Here is an 18,506-nt window from a genome sequence, read left to right as displayed (position 1 = left end):
AGGGTGTGTGAATCTGTATAAGAACAGAAGGCAAAGTTACTGTATGCAGAGACTGATGAAGCATATCACTCATCAAATCATGGGTAACAGTCTTATGGCCTTTGTTGGCTATCATACCAGTGTGGTCACAAACAGCTGCTGAATGCTTGAGTGGTACTGGGAGTGGGCAGAATTGTTCAGTCCTACAGCCAGGCAACAGTGTTTTAAATTACAGATAATTGAAGACAATTCAGATGGCCTTTCAATGAACAGTACGCTGCACATCACATTATGGGGGTGATTCAATATTGATTGAATTTGTCCCGTTCCGATGGTGTGTCTATATGCGCATGTGCAGCCCCCCTGTGTGAATGCCTTCGCGAATATCAAACTAGCCGAGGCGTTCACACAGGTACGGGGGGCATGCAGGAGGCGGCATCAGGGGAACACCCTGGGGTTGTATGGGTGTCTTGATGAAATTGCTGTTCGTTCCCCTGGGTATTCCACCTGCCCTGCCGTTGGCGGGCGGGTGACACCGACGGAACTAAAAGTCAGTTCAGTCTGACCTTTATTTCTGAAGGGGAGAGAAATCATTCGATGGTCGGTGACCATCAAATGATTTCTCTCCCCTTAGGCCGTATACGAGGGGATGGGTTCACGTGGTACCTAGGGATTTTGGCAGTTGGAAGTGGCAGACGTTTGGCTAGGCAGCGGGCAACATTTGAGGGCTTGCAAAGCAGCGAATGACCACTGTTTAGCTAACCTTGCAGAGTCAGGCCCTATATGTACTACAGAAGCAGAAGGCCTTTCCATACTTCATTGCTATTTGCTTCAAATGGGGGAAAAGCCTCCGGTTTGCACAGGGAAACAGGAACTGGGTTGCAAAATAGTTAAACAGGTCATGTGATCTCATAAATTGTGTTTTACATGGCACCACACAGATGGTAGGGTAAGAATATGGAGATAACAGCACAAAAGCATTGATCCTAGTTGCACCATATTAAGTCTTCAGGGTACCAGAGGTAACATTATGGAGCATGTTCATTGCATTTGGGCTAATATTCCCCATGAAATATATTGTTGACAGAAGCCATGCCTAGAAGAATTCAAGCCATAGTAAGGGCAAAAGTTGGTCCAAACAAAGTATTAGCCCGCTGATCGTACTATATAAATTTGGCTATTTAATATACAGTATAGAATTGTGATTAAGTCCCCCAAATTGCGCTGGTTCCAGTTGATAGGTCCACTGTGTCTAGGTCAATAGGTCAACCACTATTGGTCATTAGCCATTAGGTCATCATGGTCATAAGGCCGACATGCACTAGGTCAACAGTGATAAAAGGTAGAAATAGATCAAAATAGCAATGGTCGACACATGAAAAGTTTGACTTGAGATTTCACAATTATTTTCATCCGAAGGACTTGTTCATACTTTCTGATCCACATGGATTACAGTTGGGAATGGTAAAATGCATAGTGAACCATGCAAGGGTACGCGTTACACTAATTGGTGGTCCATGTCGACGCAGACACAAGAAAATTAAAAACTCATGTCAAACTTTTCCTGTGTTGACCAGTTCCATGTCGACTTATTGCTTGTGTTGACCTTTTGTCAATGCCAAAGTTGTTTCATGTGCCAACCTATTCACTGTTGACCAATTGTGGTTGACCTAATGACTTTCCACCTAAATCCAGTCTATCTAATTATCCGCACCCAATTTCACCATGCATTTGTTTTATTAACTGTTGTGTATAAATTGCTCTGATTTCCGGCATGTTCAGCAGCCAATGTTCATGTATTGTGGCAGCAATAGGATCTGTCTTACAGCTTGTGCTCTGTTATTGGCTAGAAGGAAACTATTTGTACCATAGCCACCCATTGGCTGCTGGGGGGTTGCGATAAATATGAGCTGGGAATTATCTACAGACTATTGGTGTCGGAATGTATCAGTCTCCAAAATGTGTGTCCATGACTGGTTATTAGACTTGTCCTATTGATACAAGTTGCATTTACATATGGCCTCAGCATGTTATAGTGCACATACAATGATAGGGTTGCCGACTTTAGAAAGCTCCTCTCCGGGAGAAGCCCGGAGAGGAGACTTTCAGCAGGCGTTCGGGGCTTAAATGTGACATCATTAAGCCTCGCCCCCATGAAGGAAAGTGCCTCAATTTGATGTTCTCCGTGGAGGGGGCGGGGCTAAATGACGCAATGATGACACTTTGGCCCGCCCCCTCTCTCTCGAGATCGTCAGAAAAGGTCATTTAAACGCTGCGGCAGGAGTGGGGAAAGCAGCTATCAGGGGGGGGGGGGGAGCGGGGGTCCCCCAGAATCAGGGAGGGTTGCCCACCTTTCTGGGGGGGCCGGGAGGGTGACCCGATTTTCGGGACCCTCCCGGACATTCCGGGAGGGTAGGCAACCCTGTGATAGGTTTGTGTACTGTATGATCTAGTAAACAAATCAAGGTATGCTTTGATCTGTAATACTTTTTTTTAATCATCATTCCGTTAAACAAAAATGACATTGACTTGTGAAACTGGATGAATGTAATTTAGAAAAAGCTATTGTCCTCCTCAAGGTAAATATCATATCATACATTTGTATGAGCACTTAAGTCTTATCAGGTCTTTCTTTCTATAAGGACAGATGCTGCCAAGATTTCTCTAGTGATTATTTTCAAGGACAAAATGTCAGTCTTTTAAATACAAATCAATTTCTCGGCAGTTTTATGCTGAAGGAAAAATGCAGGCTATCTTTCCAATCTGTTTGCATGTCATGACCCTTTATTCATGCATGGAGAAAACATGAGTGACATACCAGACATGGTTGCGGAAGGCAAAAGGTACTGTGTATGGCTGTATCTAAGTTGCATGTAATTTCTAATCCTTGTTCATATCATCATGCTGTGTTTCAGAGACATCAGATATACAGTAATATCAAAATGTAATGCTTTCAATTTTCTTATCAAACTACATTTACAGAATGTATGATTTAGCCTGCAAGCTTATAGTTCTCACATTTGGGCACGAAGGAGCCCATATGAAGAATATATACTGTAGTCCTGTGATACCTTGGTACCGCTGCAGAGTGGGTGCTACTGTATTCCAGATGGCATAGTATACAGTATTTTTTGTGAATTTGTCCGGTGCTTAGCCAAAATGGTAAGCAAATTAGTATGCAGTCCAAGTACAGTAAAGGTGTGTTTTCATAATTCTAAACACAAAGACATACTTTTATGGTAGCCATATTATTTAGGGTGGTATGGTGCAGGTATAAATAATGGATGACGAAATTGCAATACTAAGCTGCAATTGGACAGTTAGAGAATACTCCACTGACATTGATTGGTACTTTTGCATCATTACGGCATAGATTATTATTTTGTGGGTGTGTTTTTTTTTAAAATAAAGTATTTTTTATTCATAGTATTACAATTACATAGAGAATTAAACTATATTACACTTTTTATGAGAATCATATCATTAAATAATTTATATTTTTTCATGTATAATTGATAGTACATATATATTATATATTATATTATTTTAAACAAATCTGTCACTAATAAATGGAATAAACATTTTGTTAAATCAAAGTGCATTTTCTTGTAGTAACATTGGGCCTTATTTTGGTTCATTCTTTCTGACAAAATCCTTCTTAGATGGGCAAAACCATGTGCACTGCAGGTGGGGCAGATGTAACATGTGCAGAGAGAATTAGATTTGGGTGGGGTTTTACTTCAAAGTGAGATCTATATTGCAGTGTAAAAATAAAGCAGTCAGTATTTTCCCTGCACAGAAACAAAATTACTCACCCTAATCTAATTCTCTCTGCACATGTTACATCTGCCTCCCCTGCAGTGCACATGGTTTTGTCCATCTAAGAAGGATTTTGTCAGAAAGAATGAACCAAAATAAGGCCCTATATTCTGAAGTCAAACAAAGATAAGTATTGATTTGTTTAAACATTCAATATCAAAACCAGTCTCGAATATCAATTCAATAGTAAGGCAGTTTAAGGGCTAGCTCATCTTAATGTGATTTAAAGAAAATCATGAAGCGAATTTGAGGCAAAAAATGAGAGGAATACAGATATTAAATTATACTGTGCCATACATTGACTCCACCCACCCAGACCATATTTTATCATGTTTTGCAAGAGTTCCTCTAGATATATGAATATATTTTTCATGTTGAATAGTAGCGTTAACGAGGGCCTTCCAGGATGAAAAGATAGGTTCCTCCAGTGTCATCCAGGCTTGAGCAATACACACCTTTGCCAAGGCACAAGCATTAATAACATATTGATTGGTAGCCCTAGAATAAATTTAAAGTGTCAGTGGCACCAAGTATACAGATTTTAGGAGAGAGAAGTACACGCGGTACTCCCGTATCATTTAAGGTATTAATTACTTGAGACCAAAATCCCTGGATAATTGGACAATCCCAAATAAGATGCCAGAAATGACAGTACAGTAGTGTGGGTGTGTTTAATATTTTTTCGTATACAAGACAAGGATTTTGTTTCTGCTGTATTATAGTAGTTTCATTGATGCCTTATAGGCATCTCAACGTGGACACACGTGCTACTGTTGAAACACATATCAAGCTCCGTACATATTGTTTTAGGTTGCTGTCCATGTGTTTTCTTGTGACCACCATTGTATCAGTCCACTTTTATATTTATTTTATTTTTAGGATAAACTCTGTGCAGTATTAACCCTTTGAGTGCCATCTCTGTGAGAGATGCGCAAACTATCAGCTAAAAATGCCAGCGTCTCTCACATTTGTCATAATTCAAACTTAAAATGTTGTGTAAAAAATATTATATTTTCTATATTAGGTAAGACTTTCAGGTCATTAGGATGCATAAAAATGTTTTAACTACGCAAGCTCCTGCAAGCTCTGGCTAGCCACGCTGCGGTATGCTGATTTTGACAGGGATGCTGACTGCGCTAACTACGCTGGCCGCGAGAACAGTATGCTGATTCTGACATTGACGCTAGATTGACTACGCTAACTACTTAAGCGGCCGTGGGAACATGCTCTATTGACTATGCTAACTACTTAAGTAGCCGCGGGAACACTACGCTGATTCTAACAGGGACGATGACTACGCTAACTACGCTGGCCGTGGGAACACTACGCTGATTCTGACAGGGACGCTATGCTGACTACGTAACTGCCGCCGTGAAACTACACAAGTCCCAGGGTTAATGAAGGTAACTTATGATCAAGTTGTGTTTAGTGTATACATTTCCCTTGTGAAAAATAAAGTACACTTTCCACAGATCATGATTTAACATATGTGGACATAACTAAACATTGCCAAGTCCCGAAATCTCAGTGACAAAATACCAATGGCTGGTTTTACTTTATTTATTAAAAAGAAATATAAGCTAACATGTAGAAGATATGAGTGTAAAAGTACCCCCTTATTGCTTCATTTAAACAGACAAAGGTATTTAACTCTGGTGCTACTAGCCAGGTGGACATCATTATTTGATAATTAGGATTGGCTACAGTCATACCCCTTTCACACCGCACTTTTAAAACGGTATATTTTTCACATGTCAACACGTTTAAGGCTGCAGTGGGAAAGTGACAGAGTTGATTTACCGGTTAAAGATAACCGGTATTTCAACACATTTAAAAAGCAGAGTCCTACACGTTTCAGAGCTGTTTTTTATGCAGCGAGAATGGCTCTGAAACGGTATTTAGCAAAAAACAACAGATTACAGACCTATGATAGGCTGTCCCCTGCATTCTGCCTTGAAACGTGTTGAGGGCATTGAAACAGGTTGACTGATGTGAATGGTATTTAAATGGTATCTCTAGTGCAATGTCAAGGCTCAGACCCGTGTAAATGCAGTTTTAAAATACCATTTTTTTAAACGTTTAGGCAGTGTGAAAGTGGTATACAGGTGTTGGACTGGCTTGTTGGGGATTTGTGATGTCCCTAGGGGCCATATATTTCACTACCCATCCTCTACTTGGGGGAGACCATATGCATAGGAAGGCAATGATAGGGAGCATCAGTTACTTGCAACACTGTCAGAGTGGATGACCAGAGTCAGCCACTGTGCCTTTAAGCACAAAAGATGTCAATCCAGAATGTTTATACAGGATTTAGGGCTTATAGTATGTTGATTTATCAAAGCTCCCTACTAGTGAAAAGTATGCGGAAGTCTATATCCTCACGATGACTTAAATTCTAGCAGATCATGACATCATGCCCAGTGATTACTTAAAGTGTTTATTGCTTAGGTATTTTCTTTTTTCATCCAGTAATAATCAAAATAACCTGTCATTCAAAGAAGAAATCTGATCAATTATAATTGTTCTCCGCTTTAAAATATGTAAGTTTGATCTGTCAATGACATTGCTCAAAGAAAGCCTCTGGCTATTTTTGAAGTTAATACAATTGGGATTAAATAAAAATGTTTGGTGTACAGATAACACTTGGTTATATAAGAAGCTTGGACATACAATTGTAACTTTAAATTACTTTTGTATCTTGATGCAAATGCTCTAAAAAACAAACACACACACACACACACACACACATAAACACACGCACACATAAACACATGCACAATATTCTAAATAAAGTTATGATCATCAGGGAGATTTATTTATCTTTATTGCAGTAATCCCAATGTAGGAAACATACAGCCACCTTTATCCACCTTCTCCTAAAAATAATAAAGAGCAATAGTTTGTACTCTACTACTTATTCTATGCTTAGGCTAAATAGAATACAAAGTATCTGATGTTCAGAAAAGCTATGGGAAGTTGTAAACATCATCTACAGTATATTAGAAAATGTTGGTACATGATGTTTTATATAGAGCAACCCATATTTTAAGTTTAGTCATAGTGTTACTTTAAGTACAGTATAGTGACTGGTACTCTCACTCACAGTTGCAGTAAGTCCATAATGGCCTATAGGCAAGAGACACCCCCAACTGGGGCTGCCATCAAAAATTTGTAGGGCCTGGGACTTACAAAACGACTCAGACTGGGGTGGGGAGACGGCGGTGTGTACATGGGAGCATGGTAGTACATGGGAGTACCGGGCGCAGTCTGCAACAGGGTTGTCATGAGACCCCGGGACTGGAAAAATAAACAGGTCCAGGGGAGGGCATTCCTCTCTGATCAGGCCTGGGATAGCAGTCCAGACAGCTCCCCCTGATGGTGGCCCTGCCCCCAACGCACATACTTTCTGCAAACAAACTCCATGGATTTCATCTGCACTTTTCCACCAACCCACTCTATTTGTATAATACAGAAATAACAGGTGCTATCTATGGGTGAAATTATGTTACAAATATTTGCCCCAATAATAAATTGCATGGTGTACTAGAAGTTTTACCAAAAGCAGGCCATTATACAAAAGACAAACAGTACTACCTGGCAATATACTATCTCATTCACCAAAATAGTGAATAAATGAATACAGATATATCATAATTAGCATAACATTGTAAAGTTTTTTGTACCATTGTAACAATATATAGATTTAACTTGCACAATAAAGTAAAATATATTAATTGGCCATATATGTGATTTATGTATTAGGCATCCACAAGTACAGAAATTACCCATTTGTTTCCAGAGGACTGTATTCAATCCCCGCCGCTATTTCCGATGGGGAAAATAACGGCGGGCGCCTATTCATTGCTGTCTTTCCCGACAGCATTGAAGAGGCATCACGTTAGAACAGACACAACTTTAAAAGCTGTCGCCCCATTTTGCTGAGAACGACCGTGGGACAGACGTATCTGGACAATCCATGGCCGATTACACAGACACCCCCCTTTTGTCAGATTGGCAGGCAGGACACTGAATCCTGCCTTCCGATAAACAGGCGAGCAGCCAGAGAACAGGACAGGTTCATGACTGTTGTGATTTACCGACAATCGTGACCCGGGATTAAATACCCCCCCCAAATCTTACTGACTAAGGGATCGATATAAGTTTAAAATGAGTTTATTTCTATATTATATATATATATATATACCAGAATAATGCAGAAGTAAGGACGCCACTGCCAACAACCCAATAAAATGAAATACCACTGTATTATTACCTTTGTTAGCAGTGAGCTATTGCCATTTAAATTTGACATAATTTTCCTAAAAGATAGCATATTTTCCAAATAAGGTCAGTTTTATTGTTCCTCAGTGAGAAAAACAAAATAGCAATCTAGCAAATATGATACCTTTTAATGGCTAACAAAAATAAATGTTGTTAAAATGCAAGCTTTCGAGACTTCTTAGGTCTCTTCCTCAGGCATGGTATAACAAGGTGTGTGAAGAACCACATATATATACACAGCAGAGTAGGAACAAGATGTGATAGATGGACATTCTTAAGATCAAAACAAAACAAAATAACAGAATGAGCTTGTAAATTGAGTCCTTAATTGGTTTGTAGATAAGTAGTGTGAAAGTTTTATTGTCTCTAAGTAGATGACAGACCAGAGTTAGAGCTCCGATGTCCTCACTCTCTCTGGGCCAGATTCCTCAGATGTTGTAGTGGGCCATAAATCCCTCGGATAGATTCAGTCCTGTGTTAAGGGTGTCAAACGTTGTCATTAATTTGTATTCCCAGACCCTCCTGTCTCTTTGTGATTTGAAATTTCCTTTTAGTATAATCACTTTCATATGATCCTGATTGTGTCCTGGGCTGCAGAAATGTTTGGCCACAGGAAAGTGTGTCTTTTTTTCCTTTATTGTGTGGCGATGGGACCTCATCCTTGCCTTAAGTTTTTGTCCTGTTTCTCCAACATACAGACCCCCAATAGGACATTTGGTGCACAGAATCAGGTACACTACATTTCCTGTGGCCAAACATTTCTGCAGCCCAGGACACAATCAGGATCATATGAAAGTGATTATACTAAAAGGAAATTTCAAATCACAAAGAGACAGGAGGGTCTGGGAATACAAATTAATGACAACGTTTGACACCCTTAACACAGGACTGAATCTATCCGAGGGATTTATGGCCCACTACAACATCTGAGGAATCTGGCCCAGAGAGAGTGAGGGCATCGGAGCTCTAACTCTGGTCTGTCATCTACTTAGAGACAATAAAACTTTCACACTACTTATCTACAAACCAATTAAGGACTCAATTTACAAGCTCATTCTGTTATTTTGTTTTGTTTTGATCTTAAGAATGTCCATCTATCACATCTTGTTCCTACTCTGCTGTGTATATATATGTGGTTCTTCACACACCTTGTTATACCATGCCTGAGGAAGAGACCTAAGAAGTCTCGAAAGCTTGCATTTTAACAACATTTATTTTTGTTAGCCATTAAAAGGTATCATATTTGCTAGATTGCTATTTTGTTTTTCTCACTGAGGAACAATAAAACTTTTCTTATCAACTGGCTAACACGGTACCAAACTTTTTTCTTTTGACCAAATAAGGTCAACATGTCATAAATATTTTAAGAAATATAAACCACCCACATGTAACTATGAGGAAATGTCATATATAATAACATACCTTATCCTTCTTTTTCCTTCGTCTAAATCTTAGAAGTTCTTTGTGCTGCCTGGATACAAAATTGACTGCTGCATACTCCAATAGGGCAGAAAACACAAAGAGAAGACAAACTGCCATCCAAATATCAATAGCTTTAACATATGACACCTGTGGAAAAAGTTAATAGAGTGATGTTTAAGTACAGTATTTCAAATAAAGCTAAAATTAGATTCATAATATCTATATTTGGTATGATAAAAACAATTCACTATTCCCAAATACTGTATGCAGAAATGCAGAAATGTCTGTTTCTCTAATCTGTAATATAAAATTAAATTAATCCAGTGTTGTAACAACAGAGGGTGCACTGCACCCGGTGCAGGGAATGCAACTGCTATGGTGCCTGGGGGCTTGGGGGGCCGAGTGCCCAGCAGGTTATCCCCTGAACCCTCTTAATTTTGTTTTACAGTTTTTTGATTTTTTAAATAGTACAGTGCGGGCTGCAGCAGGCAGTAGCTGTGCCGGTGTCCTGTGCCCCATTTCAGTGGAAGCAGGGCACCAAGCACCACACAAGACACCACTGCCTGCACCCTTTTAAACACCTGCTCACCATACTCTTCCCTAACTAACCCCCTCCTTGCCTCCCCTCCATCTCTCTCCCCCCATGCCTCACACCCCTTCTTTGTTGCCTCTCTCCACTTTTTATCCCATCCCCCATTTCTCATCCCCCCCTCATCTTTCATCTTTTCCTCTCACCCTGTCTTTTTTTCCATATTTTTCTCTCCCTCTGTCTCTTTCATCTTTTTCTCTCCCTCTGTCTCTTTCATACACCACCCCGTCTTTTTACTGTTTTGCTCTCTCCTGATCTTCTTTAATCTCTACTGTGCCCTCTCTCCCACACCCCAGCAATTTTCCCTGCTATCTGCCCTTTCTTGCTTCCCTGTCACAATCTCTCTCCTCCCCTCCTCTTTCCCCACTTTTACTATCTCTCTCGGCACCTGACACCATCTCTCCCTCACATCCTCACTCCCTGTTTCTCCCTCACTCTCTCTCGATCCCTGCCTCTCCCTAACACACTCTCTCACTCCCTATCTCTTCCTAACATCCTCTCTCTCTCGATCCCTGCCTCTCCCTCTAACCTTCTCTCACTCCCTGCCTCTCAATCACAACCTATCTCACCCCTGCCTCTCTCTGACACCTTCTCTCTCAATGTATCTTACACTCTCTCACTTCCTGCCTCTCCCTCTCACCCTCTTGCACTCCATGTCTCTCATTTGCACCCTCTTGCACTCCCTTTCTCTCGTTTGCACCCTCTCTCAATCCATGTCTCTCCCTCACATTTTCTATCTCAATGTCTCTCCCTCACACCCTCCCTCACTGTCCCTCTCTCTCTTGTGTGTGTGTGTGTGTGTGTGTGTGGGGGGGCTACCAAACTTTTTGGAAGCCAACTGAGTTCTAGTTAGGCCCCCCTGCATTAATTGATTAAGTTGTACTAGTATTAAAATGTTTGCTAAATGTCATTTAACACAACCATTACAAAGTTAGAGATATAGGGGTATATTCATTGCAAGAGTGGGCTGAGCTATGACAGCGAGCAGTGCTCACCATCATAGCCCAGCCTCTGTATTCTGCTCACCCTCTTCACTCGCCGTTTCCACATCGCTATTTCGAAAAAACAAGTTAGAAACGGCATGCTCTTGGCTAAATGCACTAGGCCCGCTGAATTAGTCACGAACCTCGCTGCTCTGACAGTGAGGAGTCCCCTGGAAAGTGGAATAGGGCGAGCGGCTGGCAAGAGGGTTAACGGCAAGGATGACTTGATTTTGGCGATCCTCGCCAAAAACAAGCCATCCTCACCATAAAACCCCCTTGCCAGCCACATTGAATACATGTCATAGAATATCTTACAAAGATTATTATCTTTATAAAGCTTATGTTTTCTTAGCAATACACAAACATTTCATTTCCTGGAGATCATTATTTTCATTGTTCAAAATTCTGAGACTACATACTAATATTTGTGGTGAAAACACTCGAGAGGGTTCTACTGAAGTACTATAGCATTCAATAAGGCATTTCAAAGTTCACAAAATAATGGAAAATCTCATCACTTGGCATTCTTATGTATGGCTTATTGGATTCAAATACATTTTACCCTATTACTGCTACTGACTCACCTCTTTTATCATCCATACTTAGTACCCTGTAAGTCTGAATTTCTATCACACTCTATAGTGTTCCAGTATGACCATCAGACAAAGCCATGGCTTAGGGACAGCACTTCCTGTTTTATGCAGATTCCATGCAGTCTGGCCATCTGCATGGAATCTGCTGAAAATGTCCCTCCAAAAATGGCTTCTGTCTAGGATGAGATTGATGCTAGATATGATAATGGACCTCTAGCGCCTGTCAGGGAAGCAAAAAGCATATAGCAGTACCCGAAATTGCTGAGATTCCGGGAACACTTGTGTGCCAGATATCATAAATCTCCTAGCAAGGAGCATTACACCCTGAGAGTGAAACCCCTCGGAATGAGCATGAAACCATTGGCAACTAGTAGCATATTCAGGGCATGTGCCCTGTCATTTAGGTGATTTTTAAAATTTGATTTATAGTACTAAGGCCACTAATGTGGCACAATGCTCCTTCCATAGCCCACACCATTGTTCCTGTCCACTATTTACAGAAGCAGCTGCTGCCCCATATGGCAGCAAGCACGGATACATTGGCCACTTAGCCATACCTCGGTTCTTCATAGCCTGCAACAGCATTCCTGCCTGCTTAGTACACAACCAGTTGTGTTTCTGAGCAGGCAGTGGCCATGGGGTGGATTAGCCGCTAAGCTACCAACGGTCTCCTGCCATAAACTGCTTCCCCACTCCTGCCCTCTATTTACTGAAGCAGTTAAGGCAACAGCTGAGCAACTGGCGGCGCAGCTGGTCTGCTGACAGCTGCACTGTCAATGGAGCATAATGAATAGGACCCAGCCAGAGCACAAGGGTACCATAACAGGGATATCTAAGGGACCAGCTGACCTGCCACCTGGCTCAGCTCTCTTCTCTTCCTGCTCCTCATTCTCTGCTGGGCTGTGCCATCTCAATGTCCTCTCAACACACTGAAGCAAAAATATCAGGTAGGGATAGACAGTGTGTATAGGAGGAAATATGACAGAGGCTGTGTGCATCGAGGGGTAATAAGCAGGGCTTAAAGTGGTCCTGGAGAGGTGGAGGAACTCATTTCCTCCTGCTACCTAATTATCCCTCTCCCCGAATTAGGCAGAGCCAGGGTCAGTAGAGCCAGGGTCAGTAGAGGGCCAAAGTGGGATTTGAACTAGTTTCAACTAACCACTAGAGGTAGTGGAACTCAGTTCCACTCTGTTCACCCCAATTTAACTCCTGGTAATAAGGGTAGCTGTGTGTACTATGGGGCAAAGTGAGATACTCCATGTATTGAGGGGTAATATGGGGGGGGGGGGGGTTGCTGCCTGTTCTGGGGGTAATAGGTGGGGACAATGTGTACACTTAAGTATGATATGTAGGTTGTTGTGTGTACTGGGGATGGAATGTGTTTTAAGGGGTGTTATGGTGAAAGGCACGGTATATCCCCAAACCTGCTGCTATCAATTGAGTTCTGTCATTTTATGCACTAAGCTACAAAGTAAAGATTTCAATTGTGTGTCATGATATATATATATATATATATATATATATACACACAACCCAATAGTGTTATCCAGCGCCCCAAGTAAAAATTATCAATATGATGATTTCAGTCTTTCCACTTGTAATGAATTCTTATCAACCAAGTCTTCTTTTAAATAAAAAACATTTATTATAAAACATATAAAAATTAGATACTCTTGGAATAGAAGTGTTTTCTTGGAATTGGGATCACACCAGATATATATATATATATATATATATATATATATATATATATATATATATATATATATATATATATATATATAAGAAAGGGTTTGACTCTGAGTTGCACTTGGTTGTATGTGCAGCACCACCAAAATTCCTCCTGTTAGTGAGGAACAGTATAGTAATCAAGAAGTTGGGGGGGGGGGGGGGGGTGTGTGATTGGGGTGCGCTACCTAATATAGAAACTGTACCTCCCAATATAACATAATAAAAGCAAATAAAAAAGTACATTTCTGAAATTCGTATTCTTGTGTTTGAAGATGTTCACAATGATTAGGCCCAGTCCATTTCAGGATAAATAGTCCTTTTATTAGTGATGAGAAAAAACCCGACGCGTTTCGTCTCTAAGACTTCATCAGGGGTAAGAACCAATAGGCGAATTAAATTTGCTACACAAAATTAATTCGCCTATTGGTTCTTACCCCTGATGAAGTCTTAGAGACGAAACGCGTTGGGTTTTTTCTCATCACTAATAAAAGGACTATTTATCCTGAAATGGACTGGGCCTAATCATTGTGAACATCTTCAAACACAAGAATACGAATTTCAGAAATGTATTTTTTTATTTGATTTTATTATGTTATATTGGGAGGTACAGTTTCTATATTAGGTAGCGCACCCCAATCACCCCCCCCCCCCTCTTCTTGATATATAGCTGGAAAAGAATAGGCAGCATTCCAGGGAGACTTTCAAAGAATTTATATGGTGAGAAACGACCAACGTTGGTCGTTTCTCACCATATAAATTCTTTGAAAGTCTCCCCGGAGTGCAGCCCATTCTTTTCCAGCTGTTTATCCCATCCAGGGAGAGCATCAGGGCACATTGAGCATTAAGGAGAGTGCCGGGCCACCAGCACCCACTGCCTCTCCGCATCAGCCTCATCCTGTCATTTTCTGCCTTTCCTCATCACCACTAACTGTTTATCCTGGTCATCCTGCCTCTCTGCAGGGCTGCAACTAGGGTATGCAGGATGTAAGCTCAGCAATGTGTGTATAAAAGAGGGTTATAATGCTCACAGTGAATTAAATCAGTAAATTGCAGATATTATGGGTGAAATGTAATAAGATGAGAGATTCAGAAAGTGAGAGATTTGGTATGAAATCTCCAGGGTTTTTTAAAGCGCCAATCATTTACACTGCAAAACCAGTTTGATTTTGAAGTGTAAATGATTACCGCTTTAAAAAATCTGGAGATTTCTTACCAAATCTCTCACTTTCTGAATCTCTCATCTATTAAATTTCACCCCATATGTACATGTGGTGGACAGGGGCATCAGTGGCATAACTACAAAGGGAGCAGCGCCAGAAACTTTTTTGGCAAAGGCCAAAAAAGTTTCTGGCGCTGCTCTCTATTCTGTACATTCATTATCATTTTTACATACTTGCTCATTGCCAGGGGTTTCTTGGTTGTTTCAAAGTCAGAAAAGGGAATTGGGAAATTCTGCACCAGAAGGTACTAGCAGTACTCTTTTATGAACCCCAATTGTTATATCATTAAATCATATTCAAGGACAAAAGGGGACAGATTGTCTCTTTTGTGGCACACGGGGAAAGAAAAATATATCTTTTATTAGGTTATTATAAAAATAATGTCTATTGAGTGAAATATTAAAAGGAATCTCAAACATGACAATACATCAAATGGCTTCCTTGTTGCCAGCAGGGGTGGATCCAGAACAAAATGACAGGGGCATGCCTCAAAAAGATGGTTTGGAAAGTGAGAGTCGCTTTACACTGACTGGCATGGCGTCAAAAGCAATGCCACAAACACGAGCAATGCTCTAATATTTTATTAAGCTTTCTCACCCACTCCCCATCCTCAGGGCCTGTGCAAGGCACCGCAGCGCCCCAGGCGAGTCGGGGTGGGGGCGCCCCGGTGCGGGGGGGGGGGGTACCTGTCCTGCGGCGCTGTGTATTTAAATCTGGCGGTGGAGGCAGCGGGGGTCCCTGCAGTCCATTAGAAATCACGAGCGCTATCCGCCGGGCTATGCGGAAGCGCTTCTAGTGTGAAAACACTGGCAGCACGCTGATTGGCTGAGATCAGCGTGCGCCGTGCTGCCAGAGTTTTCACACTAGAAGCGCTTCCGCATAGCCCGGCGGATAGCGCTCGTGATTTTTAATGGACTGCAGGGACCCCCGCTGCCTCCGCCGCCAGATTTAAATACACAGCGCTGTAGGACAGGTAACCACAAAATGCCGCCCTCCAGTGGCCGGCGCCCTAGGCAAATGCCTAGATTTGCCTAGTGGTGGCGCCGGCCCTGCCCATCCTACACTAAGCTTTGGCATTGGGAGCAACGGCTGATGCTAGGGGGGACAGGCATTTGGTGACCTAGAAGGCATTTGGTGACTCATATTTCCGAAAAGGATACAATTTCCAGATGTGATTCTCGAAATTTTTAATAAAAGCACTCTGGTTTTATAATATTTGTACTGTATTGTATTTGACAGTAATTGGTGGAATTTCCATTTGGTGGTAAAAGCGCTCTCTATACCTCTTTTTTCCCCATATATATATATAAAACATAAATTTACCCAAAATAATTTTTATGGGGAACCCCTTATCTGAGTACTCACAAGGTTCGCAGTATATCAGGCACATCAATATTGTATCTCACCAGTGGCGTAAGTTCTTCTATGATGCCCGGAGGCAAGAAAAAAGTTGGTGCCCCCCCCCATAGATAGATAGCTAGAGAGAAAGGGTAGAGCTAGATAGTGTCAGGGATAGATATAATGTCAGGGATAGAAAGTGTGGGGAAAGCGAGAGTGTCAGGAATAGGGAAGAGAGAGGGGGTCAGGTACAAAGAGAAAGGGGATGAGAGCAGAATTCAAGCAGAGTTAGTGGGTTCAGGAAAAGAGAGATGGGTGAGAATGGGGTCAGGCAGAGAAAGGGATAGGGTGAGGGGGGTCATTCAAAGAGAGAGAGACAGAGGTGTCAGGCAGAGAGAGATAGGGGTGTCAGGCAGAGAGAGAGAGGGGTGTCAGGCTGAGAGAGGAGAGGGAGAGAGATAGAGGTGTCAGGCAGAGAGAGAGAGGATGGAGGCTGGGGGGTTAAGGCAGAGAAATGAGAGTTGTGGGTACCAGCCTGGTGCTGCTACAGCCCGGATGCAGGCACCCAGAACTAGAGTGGGAGGTGGGCAGCACCAATGCTATGTGACCAGCACAAGGCCCCACGGTGCTGATCCCTTCTGGGCCACAACGCTGGGGCTGTCTGGGTGTGAGGTGACAGGAGGGATGAGGGGGTGACAGGTACCTTCTACTTGTCCTCGGCTTGCTGCGCTGCAGCTCGACGGGATTCTGATGATCGTGCTGCTCCGGGCCGGCTGAGCAGGAGCTTGGAGCGGCCTCGGCGGGCTGGGGCTTCCCCATGTATGCTTCTCCCGGGGGGGGCTTCAATGGCTGCTGGTGACGGGCGGCCGGTCAGGCTGAAACCCGGCCGCTGACACCACGCGTGGCTGTCAGCTGCGCCAGGTTGCCGGGAGCTCGTATGGTGCGCTATGGAGCTATACTTTTCTTCTGGGGGGGGGGGGGGCACTGTCCCGCACTGGCTGCGGAGTCTGCGAGTCCTGGTCTGCTCCTGTTGGCGGCTGACACTTGGCAGGGGGGGGGGGACGACGACGACGACTGCATACTGCCAGGCAGCACCTCTACAAATGGGCATATTTAACATGGGGGGCAATGGAGTCAGTGCCCCCTTTAAGGCTGGCGCCCGGCGGCAAATGACTCCATTGCCTCCGGGAGTTCCGCCACTGTATCTCACGGTTTCTTCACTGGATAAACCAGATGACAGCTAGAACCAAGTAGAATCAGCTTTATTACATCATAGTAAAAACATAAAATAATGGAGCTGAGGTACTCAGAGCTTCAGGAGATCTGGATGGATCGATGTTGTTCCAGAGAGACAGGGTGATGGCCCCATCTTTGTTCCAATGGTGAGATCCCACACTCCACAAACAGGTCAGGCACCATTTCTTATTGGATCTCACATTTAGGGGGTGAGAGCATTGCCACGGTAGTCAGTATGTTTGTTTCATTATGCCGATTGGCATATGAAAACTTGCATTTAATTGAAAATACACTTTTCTGTCAATATCTACACTGTAAACTGAGATTCCCTTGCTGCAAGCTAAGCCTCTTTGTAGAATCCTCTTTTGAACATTTGGCATTCATTGTTCATTCAGTGTTGCATGCTTGCCCACTTATATTCTATCACTATCATAGCACTAAGGGCCTAATTCAGACTTGACCGCTAATGTGAGAATTTGCAGTGGACTTTGGGGAAAAAGACACTGACCTGACAGAAAGAAAAAAAAAACGGCCCTTGCTAAGTAACGAGAAAATTGCGACATCGATTCACAGAACAGTTTTTGATGAGCAATTTTGAGTAGGTCTGAGGCTTCCAATGATGGTGGAAGTGGTCATCGCTGATGTCAGATACCCTCCTGAAAAATACTTGGGCACAACTGGGCGTTTCTGACACACCCAGAAAACTGCAGGATTGCACCCCTAAATGCCGGTTTCCTGCCAGTCAAACTGCAAGAGGATTACGTTTACGATCCATACAATTTTTTTTGTTGCAAAATCCCCTTACACATGTGCAATGTGTTTGGTATGCATGCGCAGTCATTCGACAGTTACATGTATCCACATGTCTGAACCCACTCAAATACTCACACAAATAGTCATCGTCAGTGGCGGATTTTACTTATGGGCTGCAGGGCTGCACCCCCAAGTACAATCCATCACCTCAGTGAGCCAGTTGCAGTCTGTGTCTTGCAGTGACTTCCTGACAGGCAGCCCCAGGGGGAGTTGATTAAATCCTCTGGGACTGGAAGCCAGGCCACAATCAGCAGAGAGCATGCTTCCAGTAGGAATCCAATCCATGCTGTCAGCTGTACCTGGCTTTTATGGGTATTTAGCCAATGCAGTCCATAGAAGCCACTGTTTTATGCATGCAAAGTCCCCACTACCGATTCTGCACATGTGCTGATGCTGGTGCCTGCCAGATTAATTGCACTGGTGCTGGGACCTGACTGACCAAGGCTCTAATCTTGGAATTTTGGAATGGTTGCTTAGCAGCAACAGCCCCCTACAAGCCGGT

General features: G+C 42.6%; 1 protein-coding gene across 1 annotated transcript in view; it reads right to left on the bottom strand.

The window, feature by feature from the left end:
* The window catches only part of GLRA3 (glycine receptor alpha 3), a 176,324-nt gene that overhangs the window by 15,129 nt on the left and 142,689 nt on the right, over positions 1–18,506 (bottom strand). The window contains exon 8 of the mRNA XM_083170822.1: positions 9,502–9,648. Coding sequence (XP_083026948.1) covers positions 9,502–9,648 — 147 coding nt within the window. The remainder of the gene's footprint in view (positions 1–9,501; positions 9,649–18,506) is intronic.

The sequence above is a fragment of the Crinia signifera genome, chromosome 1, assembly GCF_055691185.1.
Source record: "Crinia signifera chromosome 1, ASM5569118v1, whole genome shotgun sequence".
Classification (NCBI taxonomy): Eukaryota; Metazoa; Chordata; class Amphibia; order Anura; family Myobatrachidae; genus Crinia; species Crinia signifera.
This window is presented reverse-complemented; position numbering and strand designations above follow the sequence as displayed.